The sequence below is a fragment of the Nomascus leucogenys genome, chromosome 17 (assembly GCF_006542625.1).
Source record: "Nomascus leucogenys isolate Asia chromosome 17, Asia_NLE_v1, whole genome shotgun sequence".
NCBI lineage: Eukaryota > Metazoa > Chordata > Mammalia > Primates > Hylobatidae > Nomascus > Nomascus leucogenys.
Window position 1 is genome coordinate 92115946 of NC_044397.1, and position 23235 is coordinate 92139180.

The 23235-nt window shown below is 57.6% G+C and overlaps 1 protein-coding gene across 6 annotated transcripts in view; it reads left to right on the plus strand.

Moving 5' to 3' along the window:
• Positions 1 to 23235, plus strand: part of PIP5K1C (phosphatidylinositol-4-phosphate 5-kinase type 1 gamma) — a 69211-nt gene that overhangs the window by 5205 nt on the left and 40771 nt on the right. Inside the window, exon 1 of one of the 6 annotated variants that reach the window (XM_030797332.1) lies at positions 1845 to 1926. The exons of the other annotated variants lie outside the window; for them this stretch is intronic. Within the exon in view, the coding sequence (XP_030653192.1) occupies positions 1860 to 1926 (67 nt within the window). The 5' untranslated portion in view covers positions 1845 to 1859. Of the gene's footprint in view, positions 1 to 1844; positions 1927 to 23235 lie in introns of those variants that run through there. 6 annotated transcript variants of the gene reach the window in all.

Sequence of the window (23235 nt, forward strand, 5' to 3'; positions counted from 1 at the left end):
GCCTGCGGCAGCCGAGGACTCAGAGGGAGGTGATTGTCGCCACGAGCTGAATAAGGGTGGGCTGCGGCTCAGGCTATGTAGGCAGCGGAACAGCCGCACCGAGGCCGTGGGGTGGGAACTTGCTGCAGCCACTTGAGCCGCAGAAGTGAAGTCAGCGTGGTGGGAGAGGGTTGTGTAGGGTTGGACCTGAGGACAGCAGGTGGCACTGGCGTCTGAGTGGGGCGGTGAGCACCGATTCACAGCCCCATTGCCTGGTGGGGGAGACCTGAGGACAGCGGGTGGCGCTGGCATCTGAGTGGGGCAGTGAGCACCGATTCACAGCCCCAGCGCCTGGTGGGGGATGGTCTGTGGGCAGCGCTCTGTGGGGTTGGGGCGGGGGTCCACGTGAGTGGCACCAGTGCCTGGACAGGGCATGGGGAGGTGAGGGCTGGTGAGGGAGACGAGGGGCCTAGAAGGATTTTGGTCCGGGCCCTGGAGCTGGTGGCCAGGGTGGTGAGGACTGAGGACTGAGCAGGACTGGGAATCCAGGCTCTGTGGCAGGCATGTGCCGATGTGGGGTGAGCAGGCAGTGGGGATCCCCAAAGCAGGTGGAGCCTCCGGGAGCCTGGACAGGGTGGTCCCGGGGCCTGGTGTGGGCTGAGCCTGCCTTGGCCGCTTAGACCCGTGTGCCTCTGAGCAAGTGACTTCCCTTTGTTTTAAATTTTTTTTTTTTGAGACAGAGTCTCGCTGTCTCGCCCAGGCTGGAGTGCAGTGGTGCAATCTCGACTGACTGCAAGCTCCACCTCCCGGGTTCACGCCATTCTCCTGCCTCAGCCTCCTGAGTAGCTGGGACTACAGGTGCCCGCCACCACACCCGGCTAACTTTTTGTATTTTTAGTAGAGACGGGGTTTCACCGTGTTAGCCAGGATGGTCTCGATCTCCTGACCTCGTGATCCGCCCGCCTCGGCCTCCCAAAGTGCTGGGATTACAGGCGTGAGCCACTGCGCCTTGCCTGTTTTAAATTTTTAAAACTTTTTTGTAGAGATGAGGTCTCACTATGTTGTCCAGGGTCTGAAGGTCTCGAACCCTTGGTCCCAAGCAGCCCTCCTGCCTCTGCCTCCCAAAGTGCTGGGGTTACAGGCATGTGCCCCCACGGTGGCCCCTTCTTTCTCTTTTGGAACAAGAGCTGCGGGTGTCCTGAGTGCCTGGCAGGATAGGGATGGGTGAGGCCCCAGCCCCTGGGAAGCTGCATGACCTGGGTCTTTCTTTACAGATGGGGAAACCGAGGCTCCAGGAGGGCTGGAGAGTCCACACAGGGTGGGGCCGTGAAGGAGGAGCGGGGCCCAGGCCTCCCTGCCGCCTGACGCCTGGCCCGGGCAGCGTGTCCCTTCACGCAGGACCAGGCAGGGCAAGACCCTGCAAGGATTTGCTGGCAGGCGCCAGCTGGACAGGGGCCCGCGGTGGTGCCAGTACTCATGGGGATTACAGCCTGAGGGGATTAGCTCGGAGCCCCTGCACCTGCCTCCCCGCCACCCTGAGAGGCCAGCTTGGGAGGGGCTGGAGTCGAGCATGAGGGCCCCCAGGTGCCTGAGCTGGCGTGGGGGTGCGAGGGGACCCGGCCGCTGGCTGAGTGAAGAGAGGACCCCAGCACCCTGCCCGGCCGCTCTCCTCCACTCAAACGCCTCATGCCTCCGCTCTGCAGGCGGGGCTGCTGCTGAAGGTTTGGGGGAGTGCGGTGTGGTCCGGGCATCATCTACGTGTGCTTTCCTGCACGTGTGCTTTGGCCGGGTGCTGGGGGCCGGGGGAACGAGAGGGCCAGGCCCCCTAAGGAACTCTGGGAGTGGGGCCAGGACATGCAGACAGCAAGGAAAAGCAAAACATGCAACGCAGTGGACGAGACAAGTGCCAGGGAGAAGAGCCGAGCAGAGGAGAGAGCGGCGGAGGAGGTGCCCTCAAGGCTGGGGACTCAGGGGCCACGCTTGAACAGAGATCCAGGGGAAGTGAGGGGGTCGTGGAAGTGTGGAGGGAGCCGACCGGCAAAGGCACTGTGCAAAGGCCCTGGGGCAGGACCACGCTTGGTGTTTTAGAGGAACAGTGAGGAGGGGAGGGCAGGGAGGGGACGGGGCAGGGTGTGCAGGGCCTTGTGGGCTGCAGGGAGGAGTTGGGCTTTGACCCCGAGGGAGGTGGGAGCCATGGAGGACTGCGGCAGAGGAGGGATGGGCCCCGACTCAGGAGCTCACAGGCACCCCCTGGTGGCTGCTGTGGGGAGGACAGATGGGGTGAGGGTGGGAGCTGGGCCAGGGGAACCAGGGCAGAGGGGACTGTGCTGGCCCAGGTGGGCGAAGCTGGGGCTGGGCTAGGCGGGGACCATGAGCAGTGGGCCATCTGGGATGGATTTTGGAAGCAGAGCCAGCAGGACCTTTTGAAGGGTTGAGTGTGGGGCTGAGCGAGGATTGAGTTTGAAATCAAGATTTTAGCCTGAGCCCTGGAAGGACAGAGCTGCCCTCAGCCAAGATGGATGCAGGAAGGGCAGCGTGGGGGCCACCGGGGGCCAGCATGGCCGAGCTGCGAGTGAGGCCGCAGGAGCCCCTGTAGGGAGCGTCGGGGGCAGTGGTGGGAGCCGGCAATGGGGCTGGGCGGGGCTGTCAGGACCCTGGTGGTGGCTGTGCTCAGTGGACGGTGTCTCTGTTCCATAGCGCTGTTGGCAGGAGGACAGCTGAGATGATTGGGTTCGGTTGCCCAGCCACTCCGTGCCTCAGTTTCCTCATTTGGAAAGCAATGTCCCTTGAGGATTAGATGAGTCAATGCACACCAAAGGCTCAGAGCCGGCCCTGCCCATGGTGGGCGCCCAGGGAGTGGGGACAGGGACATGAGCGGGCAGCTCCCACTGTGCGCCCTTCCCGTGCGGTGCTGGGACTGCCACGCTGCGTGCACTGACATGGGCAGGGCTGCTGGGGCAGGGAAAAGAGCCTGGGGTGGGAGCAGCTGCCTCGGGGCCCGTGCCTGTGGGCGCGTATGAGTCAGCCTGGCTTGGCGTCTGCTGCTAAAACAAACATCCCCACTCTCCTGGCCATTCCAGAGGCTCGTTTCTCGCTTGCATCGGGGGCTTTGGTGGTTTTGCTCCCCGATCTCTCAGATGCCAGGTTGACAGAGGTGCTGTCACCCCCAGTGCAGTAAAGGCTCCATGCTTCCGTAACCCAGAAAGGTGGTACGTATATTCAAATGCACTCTGATTGGCTTAAATCAGGCCTGGTGAGGCCAAGAGAGCAGGAGGTGACTGCTATTGAAAAGCTCTCGTGTTACAGTTATCCAAGAGAAGGGGCCCGGCTGCCAGCACGCAGGGCCACCCCACGCAGCACCGGCGTCAGGCACAAGCCAGAGGGCAGGAGGGTCAGGCCAGGGCCTGTGTGAGGCTTTGGTGAGAAGGAACGGGCCAGGCACGGTAGGTGGGCTGGGTGTGCCTAGGATGGGGGGTTTGACTCCCGACTGTTTGCGGCTCCTGGCTGTTGGGGTGGTCCCTGTTCTGGGAGCTGGCCCTGGGGTGATTCAGGGCAGGGAACCTGGGCATGGCGCGTGAGAGTTTGATTAGGCGCATGGGCTCACGGTTGGTTGCTCTGCACGTCACAGTGTGCTCGCAGGCGGGCCGTTGGCAACGTTTAGGAATCCGCTAACCCTGGAAGGGGCCGTCATCCCCAGATCAGCGAGGCCCCCAAGATGTCGTAAAATGCAGAAAACAAAACACAGCTTCAGCACCGTAACAGACCAGGCGCTCCGTGTTCCGGCAGCGGAGGATGCGTCCGTCTCTCCCAGCCTCAGCAGCCATATGGGCGCAAGGCGACTTCTTCCCTCACTGCGTCATTGCAGCGTATATTCGTCTTCCTGTGACTCAGAGGAAAAGTCCTCATGGATCTTCTCAGCATTTCCTCTTTGTTTTTTTGGAACTGCGTTTCCGCAAAGGGAGCAGAGACCACTCGAGGCGAAGGGACTCACCACACAAGAGCTCCCTCCCGCTTCTCCCGACGGTCACCTGTGTCTCTGTCAAGAACTGGAAAATGGAGTGTACCCACCAGGTAGACAGGGTCACCACCGAGGCTGGCTCTGAGCTGCCTCAGCTCCTGCAAGCTCTGTGGCCCTGGCCTCGACCCTCCCCGGCCCATTTTCCTTGCCCAGTTCCTTCTTGTAAGGATACACACATCACATTGAACTCTGACCTCATTTTCTGGGACCCCTATGATTGTGTCTTTCCCAGTCTACAGTTATCTGTCACCATTTTATTGATTCGTAGGCACTCTTTATTTGTTATGGCAGCTACTCATTTATTGGTGACACAAGTGCAGGTACTTCTTTGCCCATCTTCTCCTATGATGGTGGTTAACGTCCGGCAGGTATTTTGGGGTTGATGTGGTCAAATTTATCACTCTTTCCTCTTTTGGTTTCCTAGTTTGGTGTCATGGATGGGAAAGTCTTCCTGTTCTGAGGTTATGATTAAATTCTGCTAAGACTTTTATAACTTAGCTTCTTTTTTGTTCACATTTCAATTCTTTTTTTTTAAGACAGGGTCTCACTCTACCACCCAGGCTAGAGTTCGGTGACATGATTGTAGCTCGCTGCAGCCTCGACCTCCTGGGTTCAAACCAGCCTCCCAACTAGCTGGGACTACAGGTGTGCACCACCATGCATGGCTAATTTTTCATCTTTTGTGGAGACAGGGTCTTGCCATGTTGCCCGGGCTGGTCTTGAGCTCCTGGCCTCAAGTGATCCTCTTGTCTTGGCTTCCCGAAGTGCTGGGGTTACAGGTGTGAGCCAGTGCGCCCGGCCTATTTCTGGACTTTTTATTCTGCTCCACTCCTCTGCCTTTGCCTTCATGCTACGGCCATGTCTCGTCTTGAACAAATGATAACATGCTCACAGTTAAAAAAAAAAAAAAAAAGTAATCAGACACGCAGTGAGTAAAAAGTGAGTCCCATCTCACCCTCTCTATCTCTGTGAAGATAATGACCATCACCCCAGGTGTTTCTCTGGCCTATACACTTGGGGCTCAGATTATATTAGGCTTTTAAAAATAGTTTATTTGGAAAGCTTTCCAGTCTATAGAAGGGGCAAGAATGCTATAGTGAACACCCATATAGCCCGCACAGAGATCCACCAGCTGCTAATGTTTTGCCATGTCTTTAGTGTGTGCAAGTTAGTGTGTGTGTGTGAGAGTTAGTGTGAGTGTGTGTGTTAGCGTGTGCATGTGTGATTTTGTCAGGCCATTTGTGTCGATCGCTGGCATGGTGCCTCTCTGCCTGAAGCAGCCAGTTCCGTTATTTGTGGTAGTTCTTTATTTTAATTATTTTATTTTATTTTTTTTTTTTGAGACGGAGTTTTGCCCTTTCGCCCATGGCTGGAGTGCAGTGGCGTGATCTCAGCTCACCTAAACCTCCATCTTCCAGTTTCAAGCGATTCTGCTGCCTCAGCCTCCCGAGTAGCTGGGATTACAGGCACCCACCACCACACCCGGTTAATTTTTGTATTTTTAGTAGAGACGGGGTTTCACCATGTTGGCCAGGCGGGTCTGAAACTCCTGACCTCGTGATCCACCCACCTCAGCCTCCCAAAGTGCTGGGATTACAGGCATGAGCTACTGCGCGAGGCCTGTTTGTGGTGGTTCCTTTGTGAAGCTGCTGCAGACGCTTCAGGCGCACACTGAGCCCTGGCTCCAGGGGAAACCCAAGGTTGGGTTCCTGTGAGCCACTGGGCGCTACGTTTCCATCAGCCAACTGATAACGTGACCTTGTTGTATGTCCGTTTCTATTTCAAGGCGTCTTATTTGAGGGCTGGGTGCGGTGGCTCACACCTGTAATCCCAGCAGTTTGGAAGGCTGAGGCAGGAGGATCACTGGATCACTTGAGCCCAGGAGTTTGAGGCTGCAGTGAGCCGTGATTGCACCACTGCACTCCATCCTGGGCGACAGAGTGAGATCCTAAGACAATTTTAAAGACACCCATGTTGTTGATTTATCCACAGGGAGCCCACGGGCTGTAGACCGCATGTGCCAAGGCTGCCCGCACCCCGCCCCCCCCCCCCGCCCCAAGTCCCAGGCACTCTCCCGGTGCCCCGCCTGTTCGCGGGCTCTGTGTTGGGGGCCAGGCTGGAATGGGGACCCCAGGGCGTGTATTCGGTTGGGTGGGGGCTCAAAAACGTGGTGGGGGGCCATGGCGATGTGGGCGGAGGTCCACCTCCCCCGGCCCACCCGCTCAGTGTGTCTCTCTTGCTCTCGTTCTCTCTCCTCTCTGTTTTTCCACTCTCAGTCCTGTTTGAGCAAAGCTTCTCTCACTACGGGTTTCTCTATGGGGCTCATCCTGGTCTCTAGCCCTGAGGGACACGAAACCACCTGAGGACAATGCCTGGGGGGCAATTTCAACAGCAAAATCACCAGCAAAACTGCAAAAAACACACGGCTCTCAGTGGACCAGGGAAAGGCCAGGTGCTCACAGCAGGAGCTGAAACCAGGGGGCAAGGGTGGCCTCACTAGAGCTGCCTGGGGACGTGTGTGCCCCAAATAGGAGCTGAAACCAGGGGGCGAGGGAGGCCTCACCGGAGCTGCCTGGGGATGTGTGTGCCCCAAAGTCCTGGGGATGCTGCCCTGGAAATAGCCTTCCGGTCTTCCAGACCCCTCCCCGCCCACAGCAGGGGGCCAGAGGCCGTCCCACCCGCAGATGAGGAACACGAGCCCCTGGGGGCTCCCCTGCGGCATCCCCGCTCTGTTTCCCACCACGGCCTAACCTCAGGCCCCGGGCGGAATTCCCTTCACGGCCACTGTACTCCCCGGAGGGACGCTGGGCCCCAGGAGGACAGGGACGCCTCCCGCGGGAGCCAGCCGCCAGGGGCGTCCACCTCTGCTGTGCTGGAGACGGAGCGCGCAAGGAGGTGGGGACCACGCGCAGACCTTGGCTGCGGGGGCCTCAGCTCGGGGCCCATCAGGATCTCCCGCAGCCCCACGGGCCGGGCTTCCGCCAGGGGCCGGCCTGTCCTCTGTGGACCCTGACCCATCCCGTTGGCCCCGCCGCCTGCGGGCTGGCCACGCCCCACAGCCTCCTGCCCCGGCCCGCACAGGAGCTTGGTGGTGACAGTGGAGCCTCTTTCTCCCTGGACACTGGGGCCCTGGGAAACGGCCCAACAGCTCAGGGCCTGCGGAGTTCTGGATGCTCCGCCCGCCTGCGCAGGGCTTCCTGTTTACCGCCCTGGCTCCCGCCCGCCCACCCGCTGCGGGGAAAGCGATCACTCTGTGCCCTGCGGGGAGCACCCGGCACGGAGAAGGGAGAAGGGGCAAGGAGGAGGGGCGGCCTACTACTCGGGTGGACCCCGGGCTATCCCTCCACCGTGCTGGGGTCCCCCAGGTGTACCCTCCCCTCCAGCCACCTCACCCGTTGTTTGCTGTGTCCTGCAAGTGTCCTGTGGTATCCTCTGAGGGCCTGTGCGTGTGTGTGCATGTATGCATGTGTGTATCTGCATGTGTGCGTGTGTGTGCGTGTGCATGTGTGCGTGTATGTGCATCTGTGTCCCCTTCCCACAGGCGCTCACCACTCCCTGCACCTGTGGGTCCTTGCTTCCTTTCCTGCCCTGTGTTTGGGACATCTGCCTTATTGCACACTTGGACTTCTTTCTTAAATTCTTTTCTTTTTGAGACTGAGTCTCAGTCTGCCACCCAGGCTGTAGTGCAGTGGCGCAATCTCGGCTCACTGCAACCTCCGCCTCCCAGGTTGAAGCGATTCTCCTATCTCAGCCTCCTGAGTAGCTGGGACTACAGGCATGTGCCACCATGCCTGGCTAATTTTTTTGTTTTTGTTTTGAGTCGGAGTCTCACTCTTTTCACCCAGGCTGGAGTGCAGTGGCGCAATCTCGGCTCACTGCAAGCTCCGCTTCCCGGGCTCACGCCATTCTCCTGCCTCAACCTCTCCGAGTAGCTGGGACTACAGGCGCCCGCCACCACGTCTGGCTAATTTTTTTGTATTTTTAGTAGAGACGGGGTTTCACCGTGGTCTCGATCTCCTGACCTCGTGATCCGCCCGCCTCGACCTCCCAAAGTGCTGGGATTACAAGCGTGAGCCACCGCGCCCGGCCTCAAGCCAATCTTCTGCTTCAGCTTCCAGAGTAGCTGGGATTACAGGTGTACACCACTACACCCGGCTAATTTTTGTATTTTTAGTAGGGACAGGGTTTTACCATGTTGGCCAGGCTGCTCTCGAACTGCTGACCTTAGGCGATCCACCTACCTCGGCCTCCCAAAGTGCTGGGATTACCAGCGTGAGCCACTGCACCCGGCCTTGATCTGTTTTTTCTTTGCTTGCTTATGCTTTTGGTGTTTATCTAAGAAATTGTTGCCTAATCCAAGGTCACAAAGATTTATTGCCACATTTTTTTAAGTAGTTTTATAGTTTTAGCTCTTACATTCATTCAGGTTTGTGATTTATTTATTTTATTTTATTTATTTATTTATTTTGAGATGGAGTTTCGCTCCTGTTGCTCAGGCTGGAGTGCAATGGCGCGATCTCAGTTCACCGCAACCTCCCCCTCCTGGGTTCAAGTGATTCTCCTGCCTCAGCCTCCCGAGTAGCTGGGATTACAGGCGCCCGCCATCACGCCTGGCTAATTTTGTATTTTTAGTAGAGACAGGGTTTCTCCATGTTGGTCAGACTGGTCTCAAACTCCCGACCTCAGGTGATCTGCCCGCCTTGGCCTCCCAAAGTGCTAGGATTACAGGGGTGAGCCACCGCACCCGGCCTTTATTTTTATTGTTTTGAGGCAGAGTCTCGCTCTGTCGCCCAGGCTGGAGTGCAGTGGCGCGATCTCAGCTCACTGCAAGCTCTGCCTCCCGGGTTCATGCCATTCTCCTGCCTCAGCCTCCTGAGTAGCTGGGACTATAGGCACCCACCACCACGCCCGGCTAATTTTTTGTATTTTTAGTAGAGATGGGGTTTCACCCTTTTAGCCAGGATGGTCTCAGTCTCCTGACCTCGTGATCCACCCGCCTCGGCCTCCCAAAGTGCTGGGATTACAGGCGTGAGCCACCACGCCCAGCCCAGTACAACGTTCTTTAGTGGGCTGCGTTTGGCCCCTGGACTGTGGTTTATCAGCCCCTGCTTTAGACAGTCTTTGTAGGACCTTATGAGTTCCACATAATCAGCAAGATTCCTGTCTTTTTACCTGTGCCAAAGTTATCTAGGAGAAAGTTCTAGAATTGAAGTTGCTGCCAAGGGCACACACATTAGAAATGCTGCCAGGCTGCCCCCTAGGGGAGAACCCATTTACACTGGCATCACCCCTGGCTGTGTGAGGACCCCCTGCATCCCCACCCCATTGCTGGCAGGCTGGTTTCATATCATGTCTTTTATCATTAGAGGGGTCTGAGTGTCTTTTTCAAATGTTCACACTGTTTGTTTTCTTTTCCTCTGCCTGTTTTACAAGTTGAGTGTGTTAATGCTTTGAGAAAAGTCTCATTTCTATAAATATGACAAAATATGTACTTCAGACGGCACCAAAGGATGGAAGTTGCAAAGTAAGAGACCCTCCGCCATCCCACACCCAGAAATAACTCGGAACCTTCTGAGATTCATGTGTCTGGCCCTGACTGCTGAATGACGTGTCTACAGTGGTGGAAGTCGTGTGGCACTAAGAGCCTGAGTTCTCCTGGTGGGTCACAGGGAACCAGATCCTGGTGCTCAGAGGGAGAGAGCCGCCCGGGGCTTTGCTGCCTGGGCCCTACGTGCCGGGTGACCTTGAGCAGGTGGTGGCCCCGCTTTGGGTGCGTCTGTGGTGGGAGTTGTGGATTATCAACAAACCACTGCCACACCGAGAGGCTTCACACCACAGTGCTTTTGCTGTCAGTTTCCCGGGATTGGCTGGGCTTGGCTGGGCTCAGCAGGTCGGTTCTTCCCCATCACTGCTGTCAGCCTGGGTCACCTAGGCAGCGCCATCTAGCTTGTGCTGGCACGCCCCGGTGGCCTCCTGTCCCAGGCCTCTCTCCACGTCGCTGCCACCGTCCAGCCTGGCCCCAGCATCCTACTGGAGGGATCCCAAGAGAGCAGAGGCTGATGGGAGAATTCCCCCGTGTCACTTCTGCATCATGTGATTGGCCAAAGCAGGGCTTGAGACCCGCCCACTTTCAAGGGGAGGGAGGTCAGCCACGCCCCTGGGACGGAAGGTACCCTGGCAGGCAGCAGGTGTCCCCATCAGTGCGTGAGTGCTGTGAGATCGTGCGCTGGATGATGTGTGTGGGGTGAGGGGGCGGCAATGAGCTCATCTTGATGCCTCTAATTATAAGGCAAAGAAGTGCTCGTGAGTGACTGGTATGGTTACCACCGCAGCGCTGTGAGCGGGAGGCTCTGCTCATCGTTCCATCTTTATTTTGAGGAATTCTGAGGTCCAGTGGGTAACACAGAGGCCACTTCCCAGCCAGGAGGCTGTGGGTGCTGCTCCAGGCACGGAAGCATCTGCTCTGCCTATATCCTGTGCTGGGGGCCGGGCCTGCTGCAGAGACAGAGTCAGCACTGGCCCAGGTGGCGAGGACTCCAGCGTCTGGGAGGTGTAGGACTGCCTGGGAGGGGAAGCGGGGACTCCAACGTCGGGGAGGTGTGGGACTGCCAGGGAGGGGAAGCGGGTGCTGGCTGTGCTCTGCACAGGACGCTCCTGCTGCGCCCAGGCGGATCCCAGCTCTCCAGACACGGTCCTGCCCCAGGGCTTCCGCACTGGCTGTGCCTCTGCCTGGGAGGCCCCTCCGCCCTTCCCCCACCTGGCTCCTCCTCACTCTCCTCCCCTCCCTGCTGGGGCCTGACCTCCTGTAATCAGGTGCGTCCACCCCTACATTTTTGCTGCATGATCAGGCAAGCTGTCTGACCTCTCTGAGCCTCAGTTTCCACCTCTGCATAATGGGAGCAGTGATAGTGCCCACGTCACAGGGTTGTTGGGATGATGGCGTGACTAAGCCATGGGGTTCCAATATGGTGCGGGTCCCGCCACACACACGGCAAAGGTGGGCTAGCTCGTCTCTGGCCAGCTCCTCGCCGCGCTCCAGCTCTTCCAGGATGGCCAAGTGGTTAGAGACGGGAAGCAGCCTGCGCCCCCAGGCTGTTGACCCTGTCCAACCCCATTTCCCTTCTGAGCCAAGCCCACTGTGCCCTGGACCCAGACCTCCGTGGGACTCCCGGGAGGAGGACACTGTCTCAGGCAGCCTTACCCACGTGCCAGGCTCGTGCTCCCTGCACTGTTGCAGAGGGGAAAGATGAGGTCGCTGCCCTGGCCGGGCTCATGGCCTCAGAGGGAGCAAATGTGGAGGATCCAAGGAGTAGAGAGAAGAAGTAAACCCGGTGGGGGCAGGGTGAGCAGGGAGGGGCCTCTCTGAGGAGGTGACATTTGATCCAGACCTGAACAAGGCTGGGTGGGAGAGAGAGTTCCAGGCAGAGGTGCAGCATGTGCGGATGCCCTAGGGCAGGACCAAGCCTGGTGTGGGGAGGGAGGGGTAGGAGAGAAGGGGCGGGGAGGGGAGCAGAGGAGGGGAGGAGGGGAGGGGAGGTGTTCTCCATTTGGGCCTCTGTCCAGGAAACGTTCACGGAGGCAACATCTGTGACCTCACACAGTTTCTGAGTCAGGAGTCTGGGAGCGGCGTAGCTGGGTGGTCCTGGCTCGGAGTCTCTCATGAGGTTGTGGTGAAGCTGTCACTCGGGACTGCCTCCTCTGAAGGCTCAACTGGGGCTGGCAGAGCCGCTTCCAAGAGAGCTTCTGCTCTTTTTTTTTTTTAAATTTTTTTTAAATTTTTTTATAGGGACAGCCTTGCTCTGTCACCCAGGCTGAAATGGAGTGTCACCATCATAGCTCATTGCAACCTCCAACTCTGGGGCTCAAGCAGTCTTCCCACCGCAGCCTCCCGAGTAGCCGGGACTATAGGCACACGTTACCATGCCGGATAATTTTTTTATTTTTTGAAGAGATGGGGTCTTGCTATGTTGCTCAGTCTGGTCTGGAATTCCTGGGCTCAAGCAGTCCTCCCACCTGGGCCTGCCAATGTGTTGGGATGACAGGCATGAGAACTGCGCCCGGCCCACAATGCCTTTTTTTTTTTTTTTTGAGATGGAGTCTCGCTCTGTTGTCCATGCTGGAATGCAGTGGCGCGATCTCAGCTCGCTGCAACCCCTGCCTCCTGTGTTTGAGCGATTCTCCTGCCTCAGCCTCCTGAGTAGCTGGGATCACAGGCGCGCACCTCCACGCCTGGCTAATGTTTGTATTTTTAGTAGAGATGGGGCCTCACCATGTTGGCCAGACTGGTCTCGAACTCCTGATCTCAGGTGATCTGCCCGCCTCAGCCTCCCAAAGTGCTGGGATTCCAAGAGTGAGCCACTGCGCCCGGCCCACAATGCCTTTTCTAAGAAGTGTTAGGCACCTTCTGTTTGTCCCCCTCTGTGCTATTGGTGGGGGTGGTGACGGGGTCAGACCAGCATGCAGCGTGCAGCAGGCTCTGCAATCTGGGTTCATGGAAGCATATTCGTACACGCCAGGCTGACGGGGAAGGAGCTCGCCTTGGATCCTGGTGGGCCTGAGGGGCCAGAGGACCAAACCCAGGCCCCAGGGCTCATTTGGCTAAGTGGCCCCCTGCAGTTTATCTGAAAAATGTGCCTTAGCTTTGCTCCTCCCCCAGGGGCTACCCTGGGGCTGCCGTTTGCCCTTCAAGTCCAGGCTGGAGCGAATGTCGCTGCCTTTGACTGGCCGAGACCTCTGAGCCTCAGTTTACATAGCCGTAAAACAGGTCCAATGCCAGTCACCTCATGGACCATTGAGAGGGTCAGAGACGCAGCTTGCAGAGCACCAGCCCAGGGTAGGGGGGATGTGTGTACGAGCTGCAGCTTTTATTACCGGGAACTTCAAACAAAAGACAAAAGTGGGCCAGGCGCAGTGGCTCGTGCCTTAATCCCAGCACTTTGGGAGGCCGAGGTGGGTGGATCACCTGAGGTCAGGAGTTCAAGATCAGCCTGGCCAACATGGCGAAACTCCGTCTCTACTAGAAATACAAAAATTAGCCAGGTGGTAGTGGTGCACGCCTGTAATCCCAGCTACTTGGGAGACTGAGGCAGGAGAATCGCTTGAACCCGCAAGGCAGAGGTTGCAGTGAGCCGAAATCATGCCACTGCACTCCAGCCTGGGCGACAGAACGAGACTCCGTCTCAAAAAAAAAAAGAAAAAAAACAAAGAATGTGGACAGGGTGGTACAGATACGGGTGTTCTTTTCCTGAAACATTGTACACACCTGGAGAATCGTATCAGGAACACCCTGCCCGCCCCCACACCCATCCCACATACCTCCATACCGTGCTGACTCTAGGTTCTTATGTGTGCGGGTGTGTGGGGGGGAACGGGGCGGGATTCTACCACCCCAGTCTCTAGAACAGGGTCTCTGCCTCTCAGCACTGCTGACCTGTGGGACCTGATCCTTCTCTGGGGTAGGGCCGTCCTGGGCACTGCAGGGCGCTGAGCAGTGTCACTGGCCTCCACCTACTTTATGCCAGGAGCACCCTTAGTCATGACAACCACAAATGACTCCAGACATCACCCAGTGTGCCCTGGAGGGCAGAGTCTCCCCTGTTGAGTCCTCCATTTAGGTCACTCCCTCCGCCTCCAGGGCCACGCTCGAAGCCTGGCTCAGAGGAGATCCTGGCCTCTGCCTGATCTCCTCTGACTCTTTACAAAAGTTTGCTGACCCCTGACTTAAGGGATAAACAGAAAAGATGTTTTTTGACCTATGTAGCAATAGACGGGTGTCTTTTATGTGATTCTGTGCTTTCCAGGTGCTTAAAACCTTTTCTTATTAGACACTCTATGTAGACAGTCTGGGTGCGGAGGCTCACGCCTGTCATCCCAGCACTTTGGGAGGCCGAAGTGAGTGGATCACCTGAGGTCAGGAGCGAGACCAGCCTGGCCAACATGCTGAAACCCCGTCTCTATAAAAATAGAAAAATTAGCTGAGAATAGTGGCAGATCCCTTTAATCCCAGCTACTCGGGAGGCTGAGACAGGAGAATCGTTTGAACCTGGGAGGCGGAGGTTGCAGTGAGCCAGGATGGCGCTGTTGCACTCCAGCCTGGGCGACAGAGCAAGACTCCGTCTCAAAAGAAAAAAAAAGACAGTTGCATTTAGACAGAGAGCCAGCCGCCTCAGTGGCGTGTCATCCCCCAAACCCAGGAGATGCTTGCTGATTTTGGTTTGGATGGATGGATGGATGGATGGATGGACGAACGAATGAACGAGTCAACAGACAGACTATCACCTGACACCATTCACCATGCTGGGGGTCTCAGAAGAGAGTGCATCTTCAGGGTAAGAACTAGCCTGTAGTCACTTCAGGGCCGTTGTTCCAGGCTTGATTCCGGGGCTCCAGGCTGTTGCCATGTCCCCCCCAGGGGCCTGTAAGCCAGGGTGTTCTCACAGGGCCAGAGGGCAGGAGCTGGGATCCCCCAAGCCCCACCATAGCCCGGGCAGTGTCTCCCATGGCATCTGCCTCTTCATCTGCTTCTTCATTTGCTGCAGAAAGTTTCTTGAGCATCTACAACGTGCCAGGCACGGTCTAGGCTCCAGTTGCCTGCTCCACCACTCTGTCCACCATGTGTGCCCAGCCCAGCACGTCAAGCCACATCCAGGGCGTACCTTGGGCCCCTCCAACCCAGCAGGTCCTGACTGCTCTCGGCACATCTGACCCAAGCCTGCGCTTCTTCCTGATGCCCCATCTTGGTAGCCAACTCACTGTGTGCCTGAGCCCAGGTCCCAGGTCACGTCCTCTCCAGTGCTCCCCCTCCACAGCTGAGGACCCCTCTGGATCTCCCAGATGCAGCCCAGCCCCCTGCCCCAGCTCCATTCACTGATGCTGCTGCGCCCCTGCTGAGTAGCGGGTAGGTCTGGGAGAGCAGCCATGAACGAGACACCAGGTCTGTGCTCCCACGGGAAGGAGCATGGTCAGTCCCGACTGATGTGCAGTGTGAGGAAACAGAACGGGATGCAGGGCGAGAAGGAAGGTGGCTGTGAGGACGGTCTCCCTGGGGAGGTGAGAGTCAGGCTGAGACCCAAACAGGAGGACAGGAGCCGGCCGTGCAGGGACACAGGCGCAGCACACACAAAGCCCCTGAGGCAGGAACACGCCCCTCAAAGGTGTGGTGCTGGGTGGGGAGCTTGGGCACAGGGCCGGGCCCACTGGAGCTTGGGGGCATCCTCTGTGACCCGTGTCCCCACTCAGGTTCCTCAAGCAGAGTTCCCTCAAAAACCATGTTTCCCCAGAGCTTGAAAACACATGTGTCCAACGTCCAGACTCACCTTTCTCCTGGCGGAAAGGGATTTTTAAAGAGAATTTTCAAAAGTGCTGAAAAGTTGAAAGAATTGGGCAGTAGACCCACGACTTACCGCCTGGGTCTTGCAATTGGCAGTTGGCTGTGTTCACACCATCCCTCCATCCATCCCGCCATCCCTCTATCCTGCCATCCCTCTATCCTGCCGTCCCTCTATCCTGCCATCCTTCTATCCTTCCCTCCATCCTGCAATCCATCCCTCCCTCCATCCTGCCATCCCGCCATCCCGCCATCCCTCCCTCCCTCCCTCCCTCCTGCCATCCCGCCATCCCTCCCTCCATCCTGCCATCCCACCATCCCTCCATCCCTCCCTCCATCCTTCCATCTCTCCATCCCTCCATCACTCCTTCCATCCCTCCCTCCATCCTGCCATCCCGCCATCCCTCCCTCCATCCTGCCACCCCGCCATCCCTCCATCCTGCCATCCCTCCATCCCTCCATCCTTCCCTCCATCCTTCCATCCCTCCCTCCATCCTTCCATCCCGCCATCCCGCCATCCCTCCCTCCCTCCCTCCATCCTGCCATCCCTTCATCCTCATCCCTCCATTCTCCATCCCTCCCTCCATCCCTCCCTCCATCCTTCCATCTCTCCATCCCTCTTTCCATCCCTCCATCCTGTCATCCCTATATCCCTCCATCCCTCCCTCCATCCTGCCATCCCTCCATCTCGCCATCCCTCCCTCCATCCTTCCATCACTCCATCCCTCCTTCCATCCCTCCCTCCTTCCATCCTCCATCCCTCCATCCCTTTATCCCTCCACCCCTCCCTCCATCTCTCCATCCCTCCATCCTTCCATTCCTCCATCCCTCCTTCCATCCCTCCATCCCTCCTTCCATCTCTCCATCCCTCCATCCCTCCCTTTATCCCTCCATCCTCCATCCATCCCTCCTTCCATCCCTCCTTCCATCTCTCCATCCCTCCCTCCATCCGTCCCACCATCCTTCCATCCTCCTTGCCTCCACCCTCCCTCCATCCTTCCATCCCTCCTCCATCCCTCCATCCTCCATCTTCCCATCCTCCATCCCTCCATCCTCCATCTTCCCATCCTCCATCCCACCATCCTCCATTCTCCATCCCTCCATCCTTCATCACTCCATCTCTATCCCTCCATCCCTCTATTCTCCATCCCTCCATCCTCCATCCCTCCATCCCTCCATCTCTCTGTCCTCCATCTCTCCATCCTCCATTCCTCCGTCCCTCCATCCCTCCATCCTCCATCTCTCCATCCTCCATCCCTCTGTCCCTCCATCTCTCCATCCTTCATCACTCCATCCTCCATCCCTCTGTCCCTCCATCCCTCCATCCTCCATCCCTCCATCCTCCATCTCTCCATCCTTCATCACTCCATCTCTATCCCTCCATCCCTCCATTCTCCATCCCTCCATCCCTCCATTCTCCATCCCTCCATCCTTCATCACTCCATCTGTATCCCTCCATCCTTCATCACTCCATCTCTATCCCTCCATCCCTCTATTCTCCATCCCTCCATCTCTCCATCCTCCATCCCTCCATCCCTCCATCCTCCATCCCTCCATCCCTCCATCCCTCCATCCCTCCATCCTCCATCCCTCCATCCTCCAACCCTCCGTCCCTCCATCCCTCCATCCTCCATCCCTCCATTATCCATCCCTCCATCCCTCCATTCCTCCATCCCTCCATTCTCCATCCCTCCATCCTCCATCCTCCATCCCTCCGTCCCTCCATCCTCCGTCCCTCCATCTCTCCATCCCTTCATCCTCCATTCTCCATCCCTGCATTCTCCATCCCTCCAGCTCTCCATCCCTCCATTTTCCATCCCGCCATCTCTCCATCCTCCATCTCTCCCTCCATCTCTCCATCCCTCCATTCTCCCTCCCTCTTCCATCCCTCCATCCTCTTTCCATCTCTCCGTCCCTCCATTCTCCATCCCTCCATTCTCCATCCTTCCATTCTCCATCCCTCCATCTCTCCATCCCTCTACCTCCATCATCCATCCATCTCTCCATCCCTCCATCCTCCATCTCTCCATCCCTCCATTCTCCATCCCTCCTCCATCCCTCCCTCCATCCCTCCATTCTCCATCCTTCCCTTTATCCCTCCATCCCTCCCTCCCTCCCTCCATCCTCCATCCGTCCATCTCTCTGTCTCCCACCCCTCCATCCCTCCATCCTCCATCCCTCCCTCCATCCCGTCATCCCCCATCCCTCCATCCCGCCATCCCTCCATCCCCCATCCCTCCATTCTGCCATCCCTCTCAGCTTGTTTTTTGGAAGCGTTTCAAAGTTGCAGACCTCAGCACCCCCACCTGTCAACACTTAACACAATTCAGCATCTTGAACTAGACTCACTATTTCTTTTTTTTTGAGAGGGAGTCTCACTCTGTTGCCCAGGCTGGAGTGCATGGCATGATCTTGGCTCACTGCAACCTCCGCCTCCCAGGTTTAAGCAATTCATCTGCCTCAGCCTTCCAAGTAGCTGGGATTATAGGTGCTGGCCACCATGCCCGGCTAAGTTTTGTATTTTTAGTAGAGACGGGGTTTCACCATGTTGGCCAGGCTGGTCTCTAACTCCTGGGCTCAAGTGACCCACCTGCCTCAGCCTCCCAAAGTGCTGAGATGACAGGTGTGAGCCACTGCAAAGCCTGGCCTAAAACTTTCTCTTTTTCTTTTCAGTCTTCATTCCTTTCTCTTTTTCTTGTCTTATTGCTCCAGCCAGCACTTCCACTGCAGTAGCGGCTCTCACAGCCACACCCCTGGTCTTGTGGTTGACATTAAGGCGTTTCCCATAACTTTTTGCTTTATACTTCTTACATTTTATATTTTATTTTATTTTATTTTATTTTTAAGACAGGATCTTGCTCCGTCGCCCAGGCTAGAGTGCAGTGGTGCAGTCATAGCTTACTACAGCCTCAAACTTCTGGGTTCAAGTGATCCTCCCACCTCAGCCTCCCAAGTAGCTAGAAATACAGGTGTGCACCACCACTCCTGGCTAATATTTAAAATTTTTTGTAGAGATAGGGGTCTCACTATGTTGCCCAGGCTAGTCTCAAACTTCTGGGCTCAAGCCGTCCTACTGCCTCGGCTTCCCAAAGTGCTAGAGCCCCCTCGCCTGGTCTTATATTTCTTTTTAAAGTAAAAGCAATCTCTCTTTCTCTCCTTTTTTTCTTTGTTGGTAGTATTTTGGGGGGACACGAAATTCATGTTGAATTTTGTTGAAGGTTTTTCTGGATTCGGAGACGGGATCACAGGGTTTTTCACCATTGACTTTGGGTAACTTCCTAAATTTCCCCAAATCCCCATTTCCCGGCCTGTCAAATAGTGATCATGAATTAGGTGGCAGCTGGATCAGGTGCTCACAGGCGCCTTCTGGCCACGCGCTGTCGGGGAGCGGGCTGTGGGGGACGGAGGCAGAGGCGAGTGTGCCAGGCAGGGGGCCGAGTGATGGTGCAGCCTTTTATTTCTAGATCTGCCTGTTTTTCGAGAAACCCAGGTTTTTCTCCAAAACGTTGTGATTTCTAGAGTTGACCGAACCCAAATACCCCAGGGCTCAACCAAGCCCGGGCGGGCCACTCCCCGGGGTGTGCTGGGAGTGGTGGGTGCTGGGGACCGTGGATGTACCTGGTGACAGTTTATGGCGACTCACTGGGCTTGGGGCTGCAGGGCCAGGCAGGTACCTGAGTTCACATCTCTCGTCACTTCCCAATGGGGACCATCAGTCGGGTGCTGCCTATCCCCAAACAGGGACATCATTGCCTACCACGCCAGGCTTGTATGGGTTAGGGACGATCACGTGGGAGGCCTGGCCACATGGGTTCTCCCCAGCGGTGTCAGAATCCTTCCACCTTTCCCAGCCTCGGTTTCCCCATGTATCAAATGAAGGCGTGAGGAGTGGCTGCCTGGTCAGGCTGGGTGGGATCCTGCGTGGGGAGAGCTTGGTCGGCACCTGGTGCAGATATTTGCTGTTGCAGCCGTGTTGAACATCTCACCCAAGGGTTTAACCTCAGGGGCTAGTGAAGCGGGGCATCACCTGGGGTCATCCTGCCCCCCTGGGGACACTGGGCCATGTCTGGAGACATCTGTGGTTGTTACAGCTGGGGGGTGCCCCTGGCATGGAGTGGGTGGAGGCCAGGGATGCTGCTCAGCACCCTGCAGTGCCCAGGACGACCCCAGTGACCAGCGCAGAGAACAATCCAGCCCGAAGTGCTGAGTGGGGAGACCCTGGTTTGCATGGGCTTTCGGGGGTGCCTGGAGGCCCCCAAGCTGTTTGCATGTGGGTACACTCATATCAAGAGAGAAGAGGCCTGAGGCAGGGCCGTTCGATGTCACCATGGACAAGACTGTCCATCCCGGTCCATACCAGAGAGGAGCAGAAGCTGAGGGTCGGCACCAGCCTTTCAGACCGTGGTAGTCGCTGTTCACTGCGTTTTACAAAAGACTTGGTCCATGATAGAGAGAAAAGAAAGGGTGAGAAAGGGTGAACTCAGTCGTACAGCACAGACGGTGTGAGAAGCTCCAGCCTGCAGGACTGGCTGTCCTTCTGGTCAAGCCTTGACCAAGTCCCCCGACCTCCTTTAGAGACAAGCAAACTGAGCCCCTGGGGGATGACAGAGTTTGGAGAAGGTTCCAGATGGTATATGTCACTGGGCAATGCTTTTGCAACTAAAGGGATCTGCATCTTCATTTTGCTTTTCTGGGACACAAAATTCACCCTTTGAAAGTGTCTTACTGCTTACTTATTGCAACTGAGTAAATTCTTTTCGGCGTATTCACAGAGTTGTTCAGTCGCTGCCACTAATTCTAGTACATTTCCATCACCCTGAAAGCAAACCCTGTGCCAGGCGGCTGTCACTCTCCATCCCTCCCCAGCCCCAGCACCCACGCATCCCCTCCCTGTCTCTCTGGATCAGTCTGTCCTGGACATTTCATAGAAATGGGGTCACACACTGCATGGCCTCTTGTGTCTGGCATCTCTCACTGAGCGTGACGTCTTCAAGGTGCATCCGTGCTGTGGCCTGCGTCAGAGCCTCACTTCTTTTCATGGCTGAATAGTCCATCATACAGATTATTAATGCTCCTTTGAATGTAAGAAATCCAAGTAAGACAAAGGAATTAAAAACTATAACTCCTCCCGTTCCAAAGAAGTTCACAGATAGGCTGGGCGCAGTGGCTCATGTCTGTCATCGCAGCACGTTGGGAGGCTGAGGCTGGCAGATCACGAGGTCAAGAGATTGAGACCATCCTGGGTAACATGGTGAAACCCCATCTCTACTAAAAATACAAAAAAGCTGGGCGTGGTGGTGTGTGCCTGTAGTCCCAGCTACTCGGGGGAGGCTGAGGCAGGAGAATCGCTTGATCCTGAGAGGGGGAGGTTGTAGTGAGCCGAGATCTGTTTCAGTCAGCTATTGTGTAACAAACCACCCCCAAACAGAAGCTTCAAACAACTGTATATTTGCTTGCGATTCTGTTTTTTGGGTTGAGTTCAGTTGGGTGGTTCTTCTGTAGGTCATACCTGGGGTTAGTCCCATGGCGGTGGTCGGCAGTGGCAGGAAATTCAAGCTCGTCCTGCACTTGCCTGTCCAACCCTCAGCCGGGATGGCAGGAACAGCTGGGGCCGCCCGGCCTTTCTGCAGGGAGCTGGCCTCTGAGTGTTGTGGCCCAGGTTCCCAGAGGCGCAGTGAGAAGTGCCAGCCTTCCTCATGCCCACGCCATCCCTTACATCCTATTTGTTGGTCAGAGCAAGTCACACCACTGCCAAGCGTTGTAGCCATCAGAAGGCCTTTCTGCAGTTTAGCAGGAGAAGATTTTTGCACGGCCTGCCCTCGTCCACCGGGTCCTGGTCTGAGCCTCACCAGAGCTGAGGGTCGGCCCTGCCGCCTCTGGGTCCCCACCCCAGCCTGCGTCGTGGAGTGCCGCTGCCCAGCCTGGCTGTCCTGGCAGGTCCTCAGAGGGGCCTGTGGTCCCCATGGTCAGAGGCCTGCACGGCGGGAGGCCAGAGAATGGGTTGTTCCAGCGAATGAGGGAGGTGACCGTGAGCTCTGGTCCGGGGTTGCTTCCTGCTTGCGGGATCGCAGGACCCCATGACTGGGCCGTCCTCACGCACCCAGGTTGCTGTGTCATGGTGAGCCCGCACCTGTGCTGGGGTGCCCAGCAGTTGCCCTCTGGGCAGCGGCCCCACCCAGGGGTGCAGGCCCCCTGTGCTACTCTGACACACCTGGGTCCCACTGCTGCCCCTTTCTCACTGGCCTTCCCCTTGCTGCCCTCAGAGAGCTTTACCAGAGTCTGTGAGCAGGTGACAGAGCAGGCCTGGGCCCCGTTGTGGGGATGACAACAGCCATGTGCCAGGTGGTGCCGTGTGCCGGGCAGTGAGGAGGGGACCATTAGGCGCAGGGTGGCTGGGGGAGGCCTCTGAGGGGTGATGTTTAAGCCAGGTCTGGGGTGAAACAGAGGAACAAACCCTGAGGGAATCTTGGGACCAGCAGGCCAGACAGAGGCACCGCTCGTGCAAAGGCCATGACGCAGGGTGGCGCTGGCGTGCTGGAGGGACAGCGAGGGCCCGTGTGGCTGGAGCAGAGGGAGGAGCGGAGGGCAGGGAGGGGGCCACACAGGGTCTGGTGGGGTGACAGGGCCTGGTGTTTACCCTGCAGGGCTGCAGTGGGGCCTGGGGAGACCCTTGTCTGTGGTGGGGGCGGGGTGGGTGGGCCCCTTTTCGCAGAATCCCTCCCCTGCCCTGCACCCTCCCCAGCCCCCCAGTCCCCGGCTTCGTCATCCTGGGCCTTCCAGGGCCCTGCTCACTCTTCCCCCGCCCCCACTGCCTCCAGGGCCGGGGCTTCCTCCTCCCAGCCACAGGGGCCTGGACCTTGGTTCTGCAGGGATGAGGCCACCAGGTTCCTGTCCTGCCTGCTGTTGTGGCGCCCTGCAGGTGCCCACAGGGGCTGAGGCACCTTCCAGCCACCCTCGAGCTTGCCTCGCTGGGCCCTCTGCCCCGCGGCACCCTGTCGGTGAGCCTAGCATGGGCCTCGTTTCCTCTCACTGTGATGCCTGCCTCCCTCTGGCCGCCTGTCCAGGCCTCTCCGTCCCCATTCTTACTTTGGGTCTTACTGCAGAGCCAGCCTGACAATCCGCCTCCTCCCCCAGTTTAGTCATTCCCTGCCTCAGTGTCCATGTCAGACAGATGTGGAGAGGAAGCTCTGGCGGAGGCCTGTTGTGCAGAGAGAAGAGGAACGGGCATGTCAGTCCGTGGGTCAGTCAACAAGCGTCCACGCTGTCAGCCCAGGGCAGGCCCCGTCCTGAGGGAGCCCCCAGGGCCAGGAGGGAGCAGGCTGGTCTGCAGGATGGGGCGGTGTCAGTGGGGTGGCAGAGGTGACTGGTGTGGGACACAGTGTCCAGGGAGCACTGGCAGGACCAGGGCGGAGACCCGGCGCAGGCCAGGGAACAGCTGGGTGCAGGGGCGGCCATGTGGCCCCGTGGAGAATGGCAGTGCCTCGAGGGCTCGAGCTGGCTTCAGCCACATTTTATAGACAGAGACAGAGGCTTAGAGAGAAGCCCCGGGCGCACAGGGAGGTGGGGTGGCCAATGAGGTCACCGTGCAGCCAGCGATCAGAGCCGTGCGCCGCAGGCCCGGGTCGTCACCAGGTCCTGTGATGGGGCCGGGAGAGAGGGGCCCCAGCGGCAGAGCCCCCACCTTGGGCGCTCAGCCCGGCCAGCGGAAACTGCTCAGAGGGGCCACCTCCCGGCTCTGCAGCACGGCTCGCCTTTCCTCCCCTGACTATTTTTAAAACCTAATTTCCTCGAAAACGGGGTGGCTCGTTCAGCAGATAATTAGTCACGTCTCAGGCTGAGCAGAGCTCAACGTCATGATCGCCCCTTATGGGGGTCACGGCAGGCTGTGTGCCCTGAGCGGGCCTCATGGGGA